This window comes from Pantherophis guttatus, chromosome 6 (assembly GCF_059756535.1).
Source record: "Pantherophis guttatus breed Tessera chromosome 6, ASM5975653v1, whole genome shotgun sequence".
In the NCBI taxonomy this organism is placed as follows: Eukaryota; Metazoa; Chordata; class Lepidosauria; order Squamata; family Colubridae; genus Pantherophis; species Pantherophis guttatus.
The window spans coordinates 3,651,266-3,668,940 of NC_142068.1; the positions used below are offsets into that span (position 1 = coordinate 3,651,266).

At 46.2% G+C, this 17,675-nt stretch overlaps 1 protein-coding gene across 2 annotated transcripts in view; it reads left to right on the forward strand.

Annotated features, from left to right (window-relative positions):
* The window catches only part of ARMC9 (armadillo repeat containing 9), a 138,813-nt gene that overhangs the window by 23,061 nt on the left and 98,077 nt on the right, over positions 1 to 17,675 (forward strand). For both annotated transcript variants that reach the window (XM_087872020.1, XM_087872019.1), the window contains exons 5-9: positions 256 to 411; positions 6,169 to 6,261; positions 8,699 to 8,723; positions 11,371 to 11,528; positions 15,631 to 15,729. In XM_087872020.1, the coding sequence (XP_087728146.1) occupies positions 256 to 411; positions 6,169 to 6,261; positions 8,699 to 8,723; positions 11,371 to 11,528; positions 15,631 to 15,729 (531 nt within the window). The remainder of the gene's footprint in view (positions 1 to 255; positions 412 to 6,168; positions 6,262 to 8,698; positions 8,724 to 11,370; positions 11,529 to 15,630; positions 15,730 to 17,675) is intronic.

The window sequence follows — 17,675 nt, forward strand, 5'->3', positions numbered from 1 at the left end:
ACTTTTCTTCTTTATCCTGTAACTGTTATTCTAAGAGCAAATCCTTCCTAAAAGTTATTGCATTACATTCTTGATTAAATTATCTTTCCATGGATATATAATTTTATGGTACTACTCCCCCCCAAAAAAGTGGTGTTATTAGCAAGTTTTAGGAAATACACTTTTCCCAAAAGGTTCCCATAATTTTGGCCACTACTGTACTACACTTAGGCATCTCAGACCCTCAGTCTGACTCAGGTTTCTTTCTTTCCTCAGGACAAAGCAGCTTTGGATGAAAGGATTGCATATTTCAAAACCTACCTGGAGACCAAAGGGGCAGCTCTGAGCCAGACAACGGAATTCCTGCCTTTCTACGCCCTGCCTTTCGTGCCCAACCCTATGATCCACCCGTCTTTCAAAGAGCTTTTCCAGGTACGTCCTTGATTTGATCAGGAACGGCGGCTCCTGGGTCTGGATCGATTGGGGAAACCTAACCAGTGGAGGATTCGGTCCGGTTCGGCCGAGCCGGTAGCGGTGATGATATGACGTCACTGAACCGGTTCTCCCCCCCCCGCCCTCCCACCCCCCCCCACGTTATTCTTACCTTTTATTTGGTCCCACCCCCAATCTATTGCTGCCTCCTGAGTCCCAGCTGATGACTAGAGGGAAAAAAACTGTTTAAACTCTTGCCGCGGGGCTTCAAAGGGCCGCCGTACAGCTGATCAGTGGTAAAAGGCAGTTTGGTGGTAGACCGGTGCCTCCAAAAACAAATGAATAGACCAGTGCCTGCAAAAATAAATGAGTAGACCGGTACAGCTCTGCAAGCAGTTAAAAGCCTGGTAGACCAGTACCTCTGCTAAATCCTAAATAATTGTCACATGACCATCAATCCACGCCAGTGGTGGGTTCCTCCCAGTTCGGTCCAGTTCAGCCCAGCCGGTAGCGGTGACGATATGACGTCACCAAACCGGTTCTCCCCACCCCGCCCTCCCACCCCCGTTATTCTTACCTTTTATTTGGTCCCACCCCCAATCTATTGCTGCCTCCTGAGTCCCAGCTGATGACTAGAGGGAAAAAACCTGTTTAAACTCTTGCCGGGGGGCTTCAAAGGGCCGCCCTACAGCTGATCAGTGTTAAAAGCAAACAAAGGAGTTGGGTCGTAAGTGCGAGGACTTGGTCGTAAGTGCGAGGACCTTCCAGAAATGACTCTGACCGGCTAGCCACGCCCACCTAGTCACATGACCTCCAAGCCACACCCACAAAATAAGCCACGCCCACAGAACCGGTAGTTAAAAAAAATGTAGAACCCACCCCTGAACCGAACGCTTAGCCTAGGCCAGGCTGAATACAGGCGATCCTTGACTTACGACAGTTTGTTTGGTGACCGCTCAAAGTTACAACACCACTGAAAAAAAGTGACTTGTGACCATTTTTCACACTGCAGCATCCTCACAGTCACGGTGACAGTCATCAAAATCTGGTTGCTTGGCAACTGACTTATATTTATGACGGTTGCGGCATCCCAGGGTCACATGATCCCCTTTTGGGACCTCCTCACAAGCGAACTCAATGGGGAAGGCAGATTCCCTTAACAACCATGTTACTGACTTAGCAAATGCAATGATTCGCTTAACAACCGGCAAGAAAGGTTGTAAAATGGGACAAAGCTCACTTAAGAAATGTCGCCGTTAGCGACAGAAATTTTGGGCTCAATTGTGGTTTGTAAGTTCAGGACTACCTGTATCGTCTTGGCCCCAATGATGGGAAATGGGACTTTAATTTCTCGGCCATGCTTGTATAACGTCCTTGTAAAGCAAATCTGGCTGAGATTTGAGTTTCCCTCAAATCCTTAAATGTCTATGGAGATTCTCAATCTGGTCATGGTTTGTCTCAAAGGTGCTTTTATTTCAAGAGGCAACTGGACTTTCTGGTTTTTCTTTGAAGACGTTTCGCTTCTCATTCAAGCAGCTGCTTCTTCAGCTCTGAAGAATTTCTCTCAGAGCTGAAGAAGCTCCTTGGATGAGAAGTGAAACGTCTTCAAAGAAAAACCAGAAAGTCCAGTTAATGTCAGGGTTCCAAGTAACACCCCCAACGAAAGAAAACTCCGAGGCTTGTTTCCTCAAAGTTCCATTTTATTTATTTATTGTTTATTTATTAGTTCGATTTATATATGCCGCCCTTCTCTGGAGACTCAGGGCAGCTTACAATGCATTAAGCAATAGCCTTCCTACTTTTGTATATACCTGCTTAGTAGGGCTTTGCCCCCCCCCCCCCAAGCAGTATTCTATTGTTTCCCCCACAATCCGGGTCCTCATTTTACCTACCTCGGAAGGATGGAAGGCTGAGTCAACCTTGAGCCTGGTGAGATTTGAACTTGCAGTAATTGCAGGCAGCTGGTGCTACTTAACAGCACTTTAATCTGCTGCACCACCAAGGCTCTTCTATTTTATTAGAGATGTCCTATTGGCATATCTGGGAAAACCCAAATCTGAAAGCTTCCAGGTTTTCCCCACACAAAGGAAAGTCCAGGCCCCTGCCTAACACCTACATGTCCATTACATGGTCCAATCATTGCACCATCCCAACTGGAGATGCCTCCCAGTAATGTCACTCCAGGTGCAGGGCAAGATGTCCTTGACTGTCTGAGAAAGGAAGGTTATTATGACTATATATCACCCATGCTCCATACAATCCCCCCTCCCAGTTTCCCACAGTAGTAAATTATTATTATTGTTATTTATTGAATTTATATCCCGCCCTTCTCCCCAAAGGGACTCAGGGAGGTGAACAGCCGAGAATTAAAATAACATACAATATAAAAGTTAAGATAATTAAAAATAAATTAAATTAATCGGCCTCCCAATTTAAAATCCCAAGCTATACAATTAAAAAACTAACCCATAAAACTTATTCAGGCCAGGCCGGCTTGCTGAAATAAAAACGTCTTCAGGGCCTTACGGAAAGTGCGGGCATCCGGGATCAGCCATATTCCGGGAGGTAGCTCATTCCAGAGGGCGGGTGCCCCCACAGAGAAGGCTCTGCCCCTGGGGGCCGCCAGCCGACATTGCTTGACCGACGGCACCCTGAGGAGGCCCTCTCTGTGAGAGCGTATTGGTCGGTGGGAGGTTATCGGTGGCAGAAGGTGGTCTTCTAAATACCCTGGCCCTAAGCCATGGAGCGCTTTAAAGGTGAGAACCAACACCTTGAAGCACACCCAGAAGACCACCGGGAGCCAGTGCAGCTCCCGCAGGAGAGGTGTTACATGGGAGCATCACGTCGCTCCCGTAATCACCCGCGCGGCCGCATATGTGGCAGGCCTGAAGGCCTAATGCAAAAGATGGCTTCCAGTTGCCTGACAGTTGCCTCTTGAAAAAAAAAAAAAAACACCTTTGGGACTCAAATCCTTAACATGACCTGGTTAATCTCTCCAACTAGAAGTCCAGGTTGATTTTATCTTTCCCGTCAACAGAAAGGCGTTGACACTTCCTTTCTAAAACCTGAGCAAATTTATCTTGCTTTCTTTCCAACCCTACCACTCCCAGGTAATTGAATAGAACAAAATCTCCAGCAAACTCTTCTTTTGGTTTTTAAACTCAAAGATCCCTGCTCCAGGATCTGACCAGGCGGCCTTCACGGGCTTTCTTCCCTTTGAGGCAGAAGAGATTCATTTCTAGATGAGTTGTAGGCACTCATCAGGCCAACGGGAAACGTTCGAGTGTCTGAAGTGCTCGAAAAGTGTTGTTTTCCCGTCTTTGATGCATATTAGGAACGCCCATACTAAAGAATCATTTGTCTGGACCGGTATGGGGTCTCCCGCTTGAGTGAGGGTTGGACTAGAAGACCTCCAAGGCCCCTTCGACGCTTATCATTTTGTTAATCTTTGTCCCAGCCACTTGACTGATATTTATGATCTTTGGCCCATGTTTGCAGATGAGTCCATCAGTTGCCCACTGCTCATGTTTTCAGTCTCCCAGCAACTACCCGTGTTTCCCCGAAAATAAAAGTCTTATTTTCTTTTGGGCTCTGAAATAAGCACTAGGACTTATTGTTTTTGTTTTTGTTTTTATTAAATTTGTATACCACCCTTCTCCCGAAGGACTCAGGGCGGTGAACAGCCAAAATTAAAATACATTCAGTAGAAAAATTAAAATAAATTAAAACAGAATTAAATCAGTTTGGCTTCCCTAAATTTTTTAAAACCCTTTACCCATAAAATAGCCCATTAAAATTTTAAGCCAGTCCGGCTTGCTGGAATAAGAAGGTCTTCAACGCTCGGCGGAAAGTACGGAGGTCCGGGATCAGTCGTATTCCTGGGGGTAGCTCGTTCCAGAGGGCGGGTGCCCCCACAGAGAAGGCTCTCCCCCTGGGGGTCGTCAGTCGACATTGCTTGACTGACGGCACCCTGAGGAGACCCTCTCTGTGGGAGCGGATTGGCTGGTGGGAGATTATCGGTGGCAGAAGGTGGTCTCGTAAATAACCGGGCCCTAAGCCATGGAGCGCTTTGAAGATGAGAACCAATACCTTGAAGCGCACCCGGAAGACCACCCGGAAGACTTATTTTCAGGGGATGTCTTATTTTTTTTCCATGTATGGGAGGCACACTTCTTTTGTTTCCTCGTGGTGGGGCAAGAAGCCGCGTAGCATGCCAGTGCTGCCACCATGAGGTGGACGGTAGAACTGCTCCACGTGCTATGCACCGGCTTACCTCAGGGCCCCCACAGCCAGGCCACCCACATCCCAACACCTGTATCGCGTTATGGTGGTGGCTCTGGCAGCCCCATCCAGCAGGACCCCACGTGGCCACCGGCCCACTTCTTTTGTTTGCTTGTGGCTGCAACGGAGAAGGAGGCTGAGCAATGCGCCAACGCTGCGGCCATGAAGCAGTTGTCGGGGCATGGGTAGCCTGGCTGTGGGGGCCCTGAGGTAAGCCGGTGCGGGGCACGTGGGGCACCTCCACCCCCCACTCAACTCACCTAATGTTGGTGGCACCGTGAGCAAACGGACAGAATGGGTAGGGCTTATTTTGGGGGTAGGGCTTATATTAGGCGCATGCGTAAAAACACGCTAGGGCTTATTTTCGGGATAGGTCTTATTTTGGGGGAAACGGTACTAAAGAGGCTGTATATTTGGCCTTTACTTTACTACTCCCTAACCTCTCCTTCTGGAGGGGGAAAGAACTGTGTAGGATGTGATCAGGGGTACCAGCTCCATTTTGGTCCCCTCTGTTCTGTTCCCATCTCACACACGCACCCCCACAGACAGGCAACAGCTAAAGAACTCAGCCGACAACAGTTTTATCTGGTATCAGAATTGGCAACAACCCAGCAGCTGGCTGCCAGGTATTCTTTACTCACGAGGGGGGAGTTTCTCCCTTCGTCTGGGAACAAAGCCAATACACAATAATCAACAAAGTCCAGTAAATAGAAAGAAGGTTGTCCGATATCCGTTTTTTGCTTGTCACAGAGCTGAACCGGCCACCACACCCTCTTTTATACCCTGTGGGGTGTGGTCCAGTGACTCAGCCTAATCTCTGGCACGCCTCTTCCTCTGCTGCGCGCGCTTATCTCTGTGACGCTGCCGAGGATCCAGCCAAGACTCATCTCCCTCATCACTGTCCACCTGTGGCTGCGTGGACGTGCTTGGCCCCGGCCCTATCTCTTGACCTTCGGCGGACACCGAAGGCATTGCCAGAGAGGAGGGTCCTGGAGAGGGAGGCCTTGTCAACTCCTCTCCTTCACTCTCGGAGTCCTCTCCTGCCGATAACACAGGCTCAGGTAACGGAGCCACAACACCCTCTGCAATACCTTTAACCCCCAGTCTGGACTGAGAGGGGATGAAAATGGCCACAGACGGATACTACCATTTTACACCACGGTTACTTAAGAGATATTTCAAATATAGAAATCTAACACCTCGTTCAGGCCGACCCAACGTCTGTTAGTTATGAAAGAAAACCTCTTAAAGTAAAAAAAAGCTAAAATAAGCCTGTCTTCAAAGTCCATTATTGTATTTAACTCACAGGCACTCCACTAATGTCTTCCAGTGTCTTATAAAATTGCCCTAAATATTATCTCTGAGCAATGCCGCTAGTTTCACAGGGCTTCAGTGAGTTGGCCGAGATGGCAAAACTAATGAGCTCTGCGTATTCGGTAACGATTCTCACCAGTGGTGGGTGTGTTTGTTTTTCAGGATTCTTGGGAATCGGATCTGAAAACGAGACTGGAAGAATTTCTGTCCGCAACACTCAAGGCCAGTGACAGCCCGAGGCTTCTGACCTTATATGTATCCTTCCGAAAATGTCTTTAAGGGAATGCAGTTGTACCGACTGAGAAGACTGAAAATTCAGTAGAGGAATTCCCATTTTAGATAACAGGATGTTATCGTATGATATCAACTGGAGGGAACATTTTCTCAGGCTGGGAATAATGAGAGCCTCTGGCAGCCTCTGGCGGCGTTTGCAAGTCTCGTATGAGAGGCAGCGCACACTCAAAATCCCCAGTTCGATTCACTACGGTACCTCTTTTTAATTGCTACGTTTTTATCAACTGGTCAATCAACGTAATAATTATACATCGAAGGCTGATTATTATGCTTGGTGTTCTGTCTTTAAGACATACGTTAAGGAGAGAAGCAACTTAGAACTAAGGAGAAATTTCCTGACAGTGAGAACAATTGATCAGTGGAACGAGTTGCCTCCAGAAGTTGTGAATGCTCCAATACTGGGAGTTTTTAAGAAGAGACTGGACAACCATTTGTCTGAAGTGGTGTAGGGTTTCCTGCCTAGGCAGGGGGTTGGACTAGAAGACCTCCAAGGTCCCTCCCGACTCTGTTATTCTGTTCTGTTCTGTTCTGTTCTGTTCTGTTCTGTTCTATTCTATTCTATTCTATTCTATTCTATTCTATTCTATTCTATTCTATTCTCCTATTCTAGTCTAGTCTATTCTCCTATTCTATTCTCCTATTCTATTCTATTCTGTTCCTATTCTATTCTATTCTATTCTATTCTATTCTATTCTCCTATTCTAGTCTAGTCTATTCTCCTATTCTATTCTCCTAGTCTAGTCTAGTCTAGTCTAGTCTAGTCTAGTCTAGTCTATTCTCCTATTCTATTCTATTCTATTCTATTCTATTCTATTCTATTCTATTCTATTCTATTCTTCTATTCTATTCTATTCTCCTATTCTATTCTATTCTATTCTATTCTATTCTGTTCCTATTCTATTCTATTCTATTCTATTCTATTCTATTCTATTCTCCTATTCTAGTCTAGTCTATTCTCCTATTCTATTCTCCTAGTCTAGTCTAGTCTAGTCTAGTCTAGTCTAGTCTAGTCTAGTCTAGTCTAGTCTCCTATTCTATTCTATTCTATTCTATTCTATTCTTCTATTCTATTCTCCTATTCTATTCTATTCTATTCTATTCTCCTATTCTAATTCTATTCTATTCTATTCTATTCTATTCTATTCTATTCTCCTAGTCTAGTCTAGTCTATTCTCCTATTCTATTCTCCTAGTCTAGTCTAGTCTAGTCTAGTCTATTCTCCTATTCTATTCTTTTCTATTCTATTCTATTCTATTCTATTCTATTCTATTCTATTCTATTCTATTCTATTCTCCTATTCTAATTCTATTCTTCTATTCTAATTCTATTCTAGTCTAGTCTAGTCTAGTCTAGTCTAGTCTATTCTCCTATTCTAGTCTAGTCTAGTCTAGTCTAGTCTAGTCTATTCCCAATCCTTAATCCAAAGATTGGGCGAAAGAAAACAGTTGGTAAGAAGCAGCATTTGAGAAAAGAGACCTCACTTTTTCCCAATTTGCTGATTCATTCTATTCCTTTCCCACCAAAGTCCAGATCTTCATCTGATAGAAGAGAATATTTGCACCTGAGGGATGAACAGTGAACTCATATGGTCCCCTCTGAGCTTGGTTATTTTCTTGCGGACGTTTCATGGCCCAGCTAGGGAACCTCATCAGTGCTAGAAGGGAGGAGGGTTTGTGGAGAGAAGGAGGACGACTGCGGGGTCTTTGGTGCTCTCTAAGCTCGGTGGGTTTTTTGAAGACTTTCATTATCATTGTCCAACTAGGTGACATCATCAGTGTTACAAGGGAGGGAGGTTTGTGAAAAAGAGGGAGGGGTTCGTTGGGAGGGCAGAGGTGGGCTGCTGCCGGTTCGAGAACCGGTAGTTAAGATTCTGTGCAGTTTGGCGAACCGGCAAATCCCATCACTGGCTGCCCCCCCCCCCCCGGCTTGTTTTTTGGCCATTTTTTTGGGCCGATTTTTGGGCGACTTTGGCCCGATTTTCGGCCCAAAAACAGCCTTGAAAACAGCCCCCCCCCAAAAAAAAACCGGCCTGAAAAGGACCGAAAAACAGGCAGTGGTGGGATTTGCCGGTTCGCTGAACTGCACAGAATCTTAACTACCGGTTCTCCCAAACCGGTGCGAAACGGCAGCAGCCCACCTCCTACCTCTGCCTTTGAGGCAAGCGGCAAGGAGGCGGGACTGGGTGTGATGAGTGATGTCACCCGCCCAGTCACATGACCAACCGGCCACGCCTACCCCGCCAGAGGACTAGTTATTAAGTTATTCAGGTCCCACCACTGCGGGAGGGGTTCTTTGGAGTGGAAGTCCACAGATCGGAAAGGGGCCACAGCTGCCCATCCCTGCTCAACCCGCCGCCGAAAAGCCCATTTTCCTTAGCTCTCATCCTCTCACAACGCAGAAAGAGAACACCCAGTGCAGCCAAGGTAAATCCGTACTAACTACTCGATGAAGAATTTGGGCCTTTTCGGCTATCCGTAGTTGAGTTAAGTCCTCAACTTACGACCGCAAATTGAGCCCAAAATTTATGGGGCTATGTGAGAAATTTGTTAAGTGAACGTTGCCTCATTTTACGACCTCAGCATATTTGTTAAGGGAACCGCTGCAGTTCTTAAATTAGTCACATGGTTGCTAAGTGAATCGGGTTTCCCCATCGACTCGGCTTGTCGGAAGGTCGCAAGAGGGGATCACGTGACCCCGAGACACTGCGACCGTCATAAATGTGAGTCGGTTGTCAACCGTCTGAATGTAAATCATGTGACCGCGGGGGATGCTGCAACGGTCGTAAGTATGAAAAATGGTTATCAGTCACATTTTTCAGTGCCGTTGCAACTTTGAACGGTCACTAAATGAACCGTTGTAAGTTGAGGACTACCTGTAGCTCTCCAGATGATGAGAGTATATAGGTAGTCCTCGATTTACAACCATAATGGAGCCTGCCCATCATGATCATAAGTCGTGATGGCCATAGGTCAGGAATGTGACTGACCTGATTTTACAATCTTTGTGTGTCTGTGTGTGTGTGTGTGGCGGTCGTTAAATGAACACTGCCGTTGTTAAATAAATCAGAGATTTGCTGTTGGTGCAGTTATGCTGTAAAACAGAAATACAGGGACCCCTCCACTTGCAATAGTTTGTTTAGTGACTGCTCAGAGTTACAACATCACTGAAAAAAGTGACTTATGGCTGTTGTTCACACATACGATAGTTGAACCCCAGGGTCACGTGATCAAAATTCAGCCGCTTGACCACTGACTCATATTTATGACGGTTGCAATGTCCTGGGGTCATACTGAACAACTGCGGTGATTCACTTAACAACTGTGGCCAGAAAGGTTGTAAAATGGGGCAAAACTCTCTTGAAAAGTATCTTGCTTAGCAACAGAAATTTGGGGCTCAATTTTGGTCATAAATCGAGGACTCTCTATAGTGATGCCGCTACCTGACATCCATATATCGTGCTACAATTTTTTTAAAAAAAATAAATTTTGCAAAAATAAAAATAAAAATTGAGATCAGCCTCTCCAGATTCCAGGAGCCTTGGTAGTACAGTGATCTAAAGCACCCTGTTATTAAGACCATCTGCCTGCAATTACTGCAGGTTCAAATCTCACCAGGCTCAAGGTTGACTCAGCCTTCCATCCTTTCTAAGGTAGGTAAAATGAGGACCCGGATTGTGGGGGCAATAAGCTGACTTTGTATAAATATATACAAAAGGATGAAGGCTATTGCTTAACACATTGTAAGCCGCCCTGAGTCTCCGGAGAAGGGCGGCATATAAATCAATTTTTTTAAAAAAAAAAATTCCTTTGTTGCTAAGGTTTATTTTTTGATCTATCGTATTTTTTGGAATATAAGACACTCCGGAGTATAAGATGCACATTAGTTTTTGGGGAGGAAAACAAGAAAAAAAAATTCTGCCTCTACCTCCCAGCATCCATCGATATTCATCTGGCTAGCGTCTTTGCAGCAAACAGCAAACAGCCTGGTCAACTTCAGCATGTTATTGCAGCCTGATTCAGCACGAGCAGCTGATTGGATCGGACTCCCAGAATACCGCCAATCAGCTGTTCCAGGCTGCGGGGATCGGCACAGCCCATTGCCGCCTCCACATGTTGCGTTTTTGGCCTCCACACACCCCGTTTTAGACCCGTTCCAGGCTGCCGGGATCGCCACAGCACATCGCCATCAATTGCCACCTCCGCATGTCATGTTTTTGGCCTCCATGCATTGCATTTTCGGCCTCCGCGTGCCCCATTTTTGGCCTCCTTGTGGCACGTTTTCGGCTGATTCCAGGCGTCAGGGATCAGCGGTGGCAGCGGTGATGATCCCCGCTGCCTAGAAACAGCCGAAAACACAACACGCAGAGGCGGTGATTGGCAGTGATATGCTGTGGTGATCCCCGCAGCCTGGAACGGGTCTAAAATGGGGTGTGCGGAGGCCGAAAACAGCCAAAGGGTGGGGACCGGTGAGTGGGCGGGGCCTCCACACGCTCCGTTTTAGGCCTGTTCCAGGCTGCCGGGATCACCACAGCACATCGCCACCAATTGCCACCTCTGCACATCACATTTTTGGCCTCCGTGCGTCACATTTTCAGCCTCCGCACGTCTCATTTTTGGCCTCTGCACGGCACATCTTTGGCCGATTCCAGGCGACGGGGATCGTCGGTGATGATCCCCGCTGCCTGGAAACAGCCAAAAACGCGACACGCAGAGGCAGCGATGTGCTGTGGCGATCCCCGCAGCCTGGAACGGGTCTAAAACGGGGTGTGCGGAGGCCAAAAATGGCCGGTGGGTGGGGCCTGGTGGGTGGGCGGGGCTTCGGCAACATTTGCTGTATAAGACGCACAGACATTTCCACCCCTTTTGGGAGGGCGGGGAAAGTACGTCTTATACTCTGAAAAATACGGTAACTTAAACCACGGAGAAAATAAATAAAACAGAACAGAGTTTTTCGAACAAACCAGGAACGATTACGCAGCATCACTTGTTACTACATCACTACAACTCACTCACTCTCTCTCTTTTATTTTTTCCTTTTTTTCTTTTGCTCCTTCCTCCCATCCTATTGCAGAAACGTTACAGCAGCTCCACCAACAACTGGTCGAATCCGAACGCAAAACTATGACTTACCTCAAGCGCTTCAACAAAATCCAGGCTGATTATCACAACCTCATTGGCGTCACGGCTGAGCTGGTGGATTCTCTGGAGGCCACAGTGAATGGCAAGATGGTAAGGGCATCCCTGGGGCAGGCATGGGGGGGGGGTCTCGGGCCCATAGAGGTCAAAAAAGTCAAGAGTCGAAGCCCCACCCCCTTTTTTTGCACCCGTTGCATGCAATACGTGTAAAAAAAACAGTTGCATGGTGTCACCTCTCATCTTGATACGGTTGGTCCTCAACTTACGACCGCAATTAAGCCCCAGATTCCTGTTGCTAAGCGACACCGTTGTTAAGTGAGTTTTCCCCCTGTATTTCTTTTTTTTTTTTAACCTCCATTTTTTATTTTTTTATTTTAAATTTGATTTATCTGCCGCCCTTCTCCGGAGACTCAGGGCGGCTTACAATGTGTTAAGCAATAGCCTTCATACTTTTGTATATTTATACAAAGTCAGCTTATTGCCCCCACAAACTGGGTCCTCATTTCACCTACCTTAGAAAGGATGGAAGGCTGAGTCAACCTTGAGCCTTGGAGAGATTTGAACCAGCAGTAATTGCAGGCAGCTGTGTTAATAACAGGATGCTTAGACCACTGTACTATCAAGGCTCTTAGCATTTCTTTTGCTATTGTTCGTATAAATTCTTTCTCTTTTAATATAGATTGATTCAGTATTTAGAATTAAGGACTACCTGCATTTCTGACATTGCAAGCCTTCCCAGTCCCTTGATAGTGAGATTGGTAGCATAAGTCAGTGTAACCACAACTCTGGTCCCGGGTGGCCTATTGTTCCCATATTCCTTTTTTTAACTCTTTCAACTCCTACCCTCAAAACGATGCTATAGAGCAGGGCTCTCCAACCTTGGCAACTTTAAGCCTGGAGGACTTCAACTCCCAGAATTCCCAGCAAAGCTGGCTGGGGAATTCTGGGAATTGAAGTCCTCCAGGCTTAAAATTGCCAAGGTTGGAGAGCCCTGCTATAGAGCACTGCACACCAGAACAACTAGACACAAGAATAGTTTTTCCCGAACGCCATCACTCTGCTAAACAAATAATTCTATCAACACTGTAAAACTATTTACTAAGTCTGCACTACTATTAATCTTCTCATCGTTCCTATCACCCTTCTCCTCCCACTTATGACTGCATGACTGTAACCTTGTTGCTGGTATCCTTAAGATGTATATTGACCGTTTCCCTATGACTATCATTAAGTGTTGTACCAGGGGTGAAATCCAGCAGGTTCTGACAGGTTCTGGAGAACCGGTAGTAGAAATTTTGAGCAGTTCGGAGAACTGGCGGAATACCACCTCTGGCTGGCCCCAGAGTGGGGTGGGAATGGAGATTTTGCAGTATCCTTCCCACAGGAGTGGGGTGGGAATGGAGATTTTGCAATATCCTTCCCCCCAGGAGTGGGGTGGGAATGGAGATTTTGCAGGATCCTTCTCCCAGGAGTGGGGTGGGAATGGAGATTTTGCAATATCCTTCCCCCCAGGAGTGGGGTGGGAATGGAGATTTTGCAATATCCTTCCCCCAGGAGTGGGGTGGGAATGGAGATTTTGCAGGATCCTTCTCCTGCCACACCCACCAAGCCACACCACGCCCACCAAGCCACACCCACAGAACCGGTAGTAAAAAAAATTGGATTTCACCACTGTGTTGTACCTTCTGATTCTTGATGAACGTATTTTTTCTTTTATGTACACTGAGAGCATATGCACCAAGACAAATTCCTTGTGTGTCCAATCACACTTGGCCAATAAAGAATTCTATTCTGTTCTGTTCTGTTCTGTTCTGTTCTGTTATATTCTGTTTGAAAATCCCCACTTTGAACCATTTAAATCGTTCTCCCAGATCTCACCAGGAGGGGTCACTGTTGAGTTGCATGTCAGGATGACTCTCACCAAATTTAGAGTTCTTTGAAAATAGAATACAAGTAGACCTCAAACTTGCGACACCCATTGAGCCCAAAATGTATGTTGCTAAGTGAGTTTTGCCCCATTTTACGACTTTCCTTGCCACATTTGTTAAGTGTGTCGCTGGAGTCGATAACTTAGTGACCCGGTTGTTAAGTGAATCCGGCTTCCCTACTGACTTTGCTTGTCGGGAAAAGGTTGTGCAAAATGTGATTCGCTTAACAAGAAGGGACGTAAAATGGGGCAAAACTCACTTAACAAATACGTTGCTTAACCACAGAGATTTTGGCCTCCATTGTGGTCGTAAGTCGAGGACTACCTGTACTTTGAAGCTCCTTTACTGGTGTGCCCTGAGCAATTCCAACTTCGCTATTTTTCCTCCCTCATCGGTGGAAAGACTTGTGGTCGGCCTTCTCGACAACTCCACAAAACCTGCTTATTCTTCCAGTTGTTTGTTTGTTTGTTTGTTTGTTTGTTTTATTTAATTTATATTGCCGTCTACTTGTTCGGCGCCTTCTGGAAGAGTGTTAAGAGTGGGGGGGGCATTCTAATCGCTGGGGGGATGATTATTACAGATTAACAGAGTTGGAAGGGACCTTGTAGGTCATCTAGTCCAACCCCCTGCCCAAGGAGGAGACCCTACACCATTTCTGACCGATGGCAGTCCAGTCTCTTCTTGAAAGCTTCCAGGGATGAAACTCACACAACTTCTGAAGGCAACTTCTGTCCCATGAGTTGATTGTTCTCACTGTCAGAAAGTTCCTCCTTATTTCCAGGTTAGAATAGAATAGAATAACAGAGTCGGGAGGGACCTTGGAGGTCTTCTAGTCCAACCCTACACCACTTCAGCCAAATGGTTGTCCAACATCTTCTTAAAAATTTCCAGTGTTGGAGCAATCACAACTTCTGCAAGCAAGTTGTTCCACTGATTAATTGTTCTCACTGTCAGGAAATTTCTCCTTAGTTCTAAATTGCTTCTCTCCTTGATTAGTTTCCACCCATTGCTTCTTGTCCTGCCTTCAGGTGCTTTGGAGAATAGCTTGACCCCCAAATCTTCTTTGGGGCAGCCCCTGAGATATTGGAAGACTGCTACCATGTCTCCCCTAGTCCTTCTCTTCATTAAACTAGACATACCCAGTTCCTGCAACCATTTTTCATATGTTTTAGCCTCTCCAGTCCCCTAATCCTCTTTGTTGCTCTTCTCTGCACTCTTCCTAGAGTCTCAGCATCTTTTTTACATCGTGGCGACCAAAACTGAATGCAGTATTCCAAATGTGGCCTTACCAAGGCATTATAAAGTGGCATTAACCCTTCACGTGATCTTGATTCTATCCCTCTGTTTATGCGGCCCAGAATTGTATTGGCTTTTTTGGCAGCTGCAGCACACGGCTGGCTCCTATCTAAATGGTTGTCCACTAGTTGAATCTCTCCTTGTTCAGTTTCCATCCATTGTTCCTTGTCTGGCCTTCGGGTGCTTTGGAGAATAGCTTGACCCCTTTCCTCCTCTCTGGGGCAGCCCCTCCAATACTGGAAGATGCTCTCCTGTCTCCCCTGGTCCTTCTCTTCCCTAGACCAGCCAGGCCCAGTTCCTGCAACCGTTCATCGTATGTTTTAGCCTCCAGTCCCCTCATCATCCTGGTTGCTCTTCTCTGCACTCTTTTCTAGAGTCTCAACATGATGTTCCAGAGGGAGGGAGCCACCACGGAGAAGGACCTTCTTCTGGGTCCCACCAGGTGTATCTCCCTCGGGGATGGGACCAGTGGTGAAATGTAAAATTTGTTCCTATCGGTTCTGTGGGCGTGGCTTGGTGGGGTGTGTGTGTGTAATGTGACTGGGTGGGCGTGGCCAACTTTTTTTTTTTACTTTTTTAAAGCATTTTTTTACAACCTATTTGCTGGAATAGGTTGTAAAAAAAATGCTTTTAAAAGGTTTTTAAAAAAGGCTCTGACGATCACAGCTGTGGCGTGTGATCATCAGAGCCTTTTTTTTACCTTTTAAAAGCAGGAAGTAACGACACCCGGCCGGGTGGGCGGAGCCTCGCGCTGCCATCGCTACCGGTTCTCCGAACCACCTGCCACAATCGCTACCGGATCGCTCGATCTAGTCCGAACCAGGAGCATTTTGCCCCCAGATGGGACCCGCCAACATTCTCTGCCTCCCCGCTCTGATGGGTCTGCAAGAGACGGTGCATCAGATAACCTTCCCTCTTTAAAGGGAAACGAGTTCTAACTTTCCTTTTGGGGGGTTTCTTGCTTATCTCAGATCACCCCGGAAGATCTGCAGAGCGTCTGCATGCGTCTCTTTAGCAATCAGATGAAGCAAAGCGTCCCACACAGCATAGACTTCACCAGGCCCGGAACTGTAAGTATAATTGTGACTTTCTTTGCAAATGTGTTGTGTTTCGGTGCTTTTTCGGGCTGGAGGCTCCCCCACACTGAGATGAAGACATTCAGTCATCTCAGCCAGCGGTCTCCAACCTTTGGGGCACCAGGGACTGGTTTCGTGGTTTTTTCCGTGGACCAGAGGGGGCGTGGTTTCGTGTGTTGGCCAAATCCTGCGGGATGGAGCTTTGCTTGTTTGCTTTGCGGCCCGATGTGTGGCAGTTAGTGACACAGTTGTTCAGTGAATCCGGCTTCTCCGTTGACTTTGCTTTTCTCAGAAGGTCTCTCAAAAGACGATCCTATGACCCCAGGACAAGTCAGGTCACCTCATATTCGTAACTTAATTTAAACTCCCGGAGCTTGTGAATTTTCTTTTACATTGACCAGTCTTTAATCTCTTTTAAAAATGGGTATTTTGCAACTAAAAATGTCCACCATCTTCTGACACTCTTGTCTTCCATTTAAAAAAAAAAAATGTTGGGGAACCCCTGATCTAGGCAAAGGTGTGTCTGAAGCAGGGGTGTACAATTTATTTATTTATTTATTTATTTATTTATTTATTTATTTATTTATTTATTTATTTATTTATTTATTTATTTATTACATGTATTTATATGCCGCCATTCTCCCGAAGGACTCAGGGCGGCGAACACAAGTTAAGAAACAAGTACAATAAAATCATAATTTAATCATAATAATAACTCTGTACAGAGTCCTAAAATGCTGACTCTGCCTCTTTTATCTAGTTCCTTTACACCGCACAGAGCAATTCTTTGTTCCCATTTTACACTCAAGAGAACAAGATTGCAAAGGGCGTGGCTTGGCCAAGGCCACGTATTTCGGATTTATGACTCCCAGCCAGCTATGGCAATCCAAGGTGGAAAGAGCCATATAAGTATAAATGCAGAGAGAGCAAGTGTCTTTCGTGGTTTTGAGCAAAGTTTCATCAGGAGTTTAAATCCAGTGTCCCAGAAGTTTTATCTTGGATAATTTTGGGTAGAAGGGCTACCGGCTCACCTGAGAAAGGTATACAACCGAAGAAATCGGTATCCTAGCACCGCTTTAGAAAGCTTTAGGAAGACCATACTGGAATATTGTATCCAATTTTGGTCACCACAATGTTAAAAAAGACATTGAGACCAATAGTGGGTTCCTCTTACCTTCGCTACCAGTTCGGAACCGGGCGTGTACATGCGCTCACTTCACTTACCTGCAGCAGAGGTGGGTTTCAGCAGGTTCTGACCAGTTCTGGAGAACCAGTAGTGGAAATTTTGAGTAGTTTGGAGAACCGGTAGTAAAAATTCTGACTGGCCCCACCCCCATCTATTCTCGGCTTCCTGAGTCCCAGCTGATCGGGAGGAAATGGGGATTTTATTTTTATTTATTTTATTTATTTTATTTTATTTTTGAATTTGTATACCGCCCTTCTCCCTGAGGACTCAGGGCGGTGAACAGCCAAGTAAAAACATCAAATACAAATATTAAAATACAGTTAAAATATATATATATAAATTTGGCCCCATTAATTAAAAACAATAAACAAAACACTTAAAAACACTTAAAAAATTAGGCCAGCCCGGCTTGCTGGAAAAGGAAGGTTTTAAGGGCACGGCGGAAGGCACCAAGGTCTTGGATTCTCCTGATCTCTGGGGGCAGCTGATTCCAGAGGGTAGGTGCCCCCACAGAGAAGGCCCTCCCCCTGGGGGTCACCAGCCTGCACTGTTTGGCTGATGGCACCCCGAGGAGGCCCTCTCTGTGGGAGCGCACGGGTCGATGGGAGGTCGTCGGTAGCAGCAGGCGGTCTCGAAGATAGCTAGGCCCTATGCCATGCAGTAACCTTCCCCTGGATTGGGGAGGGAATGGTGATTTTACAGTATCCTTCCCCTGCCACGCCCATCAAGCCACGCTCACCAAGCCACCCACATC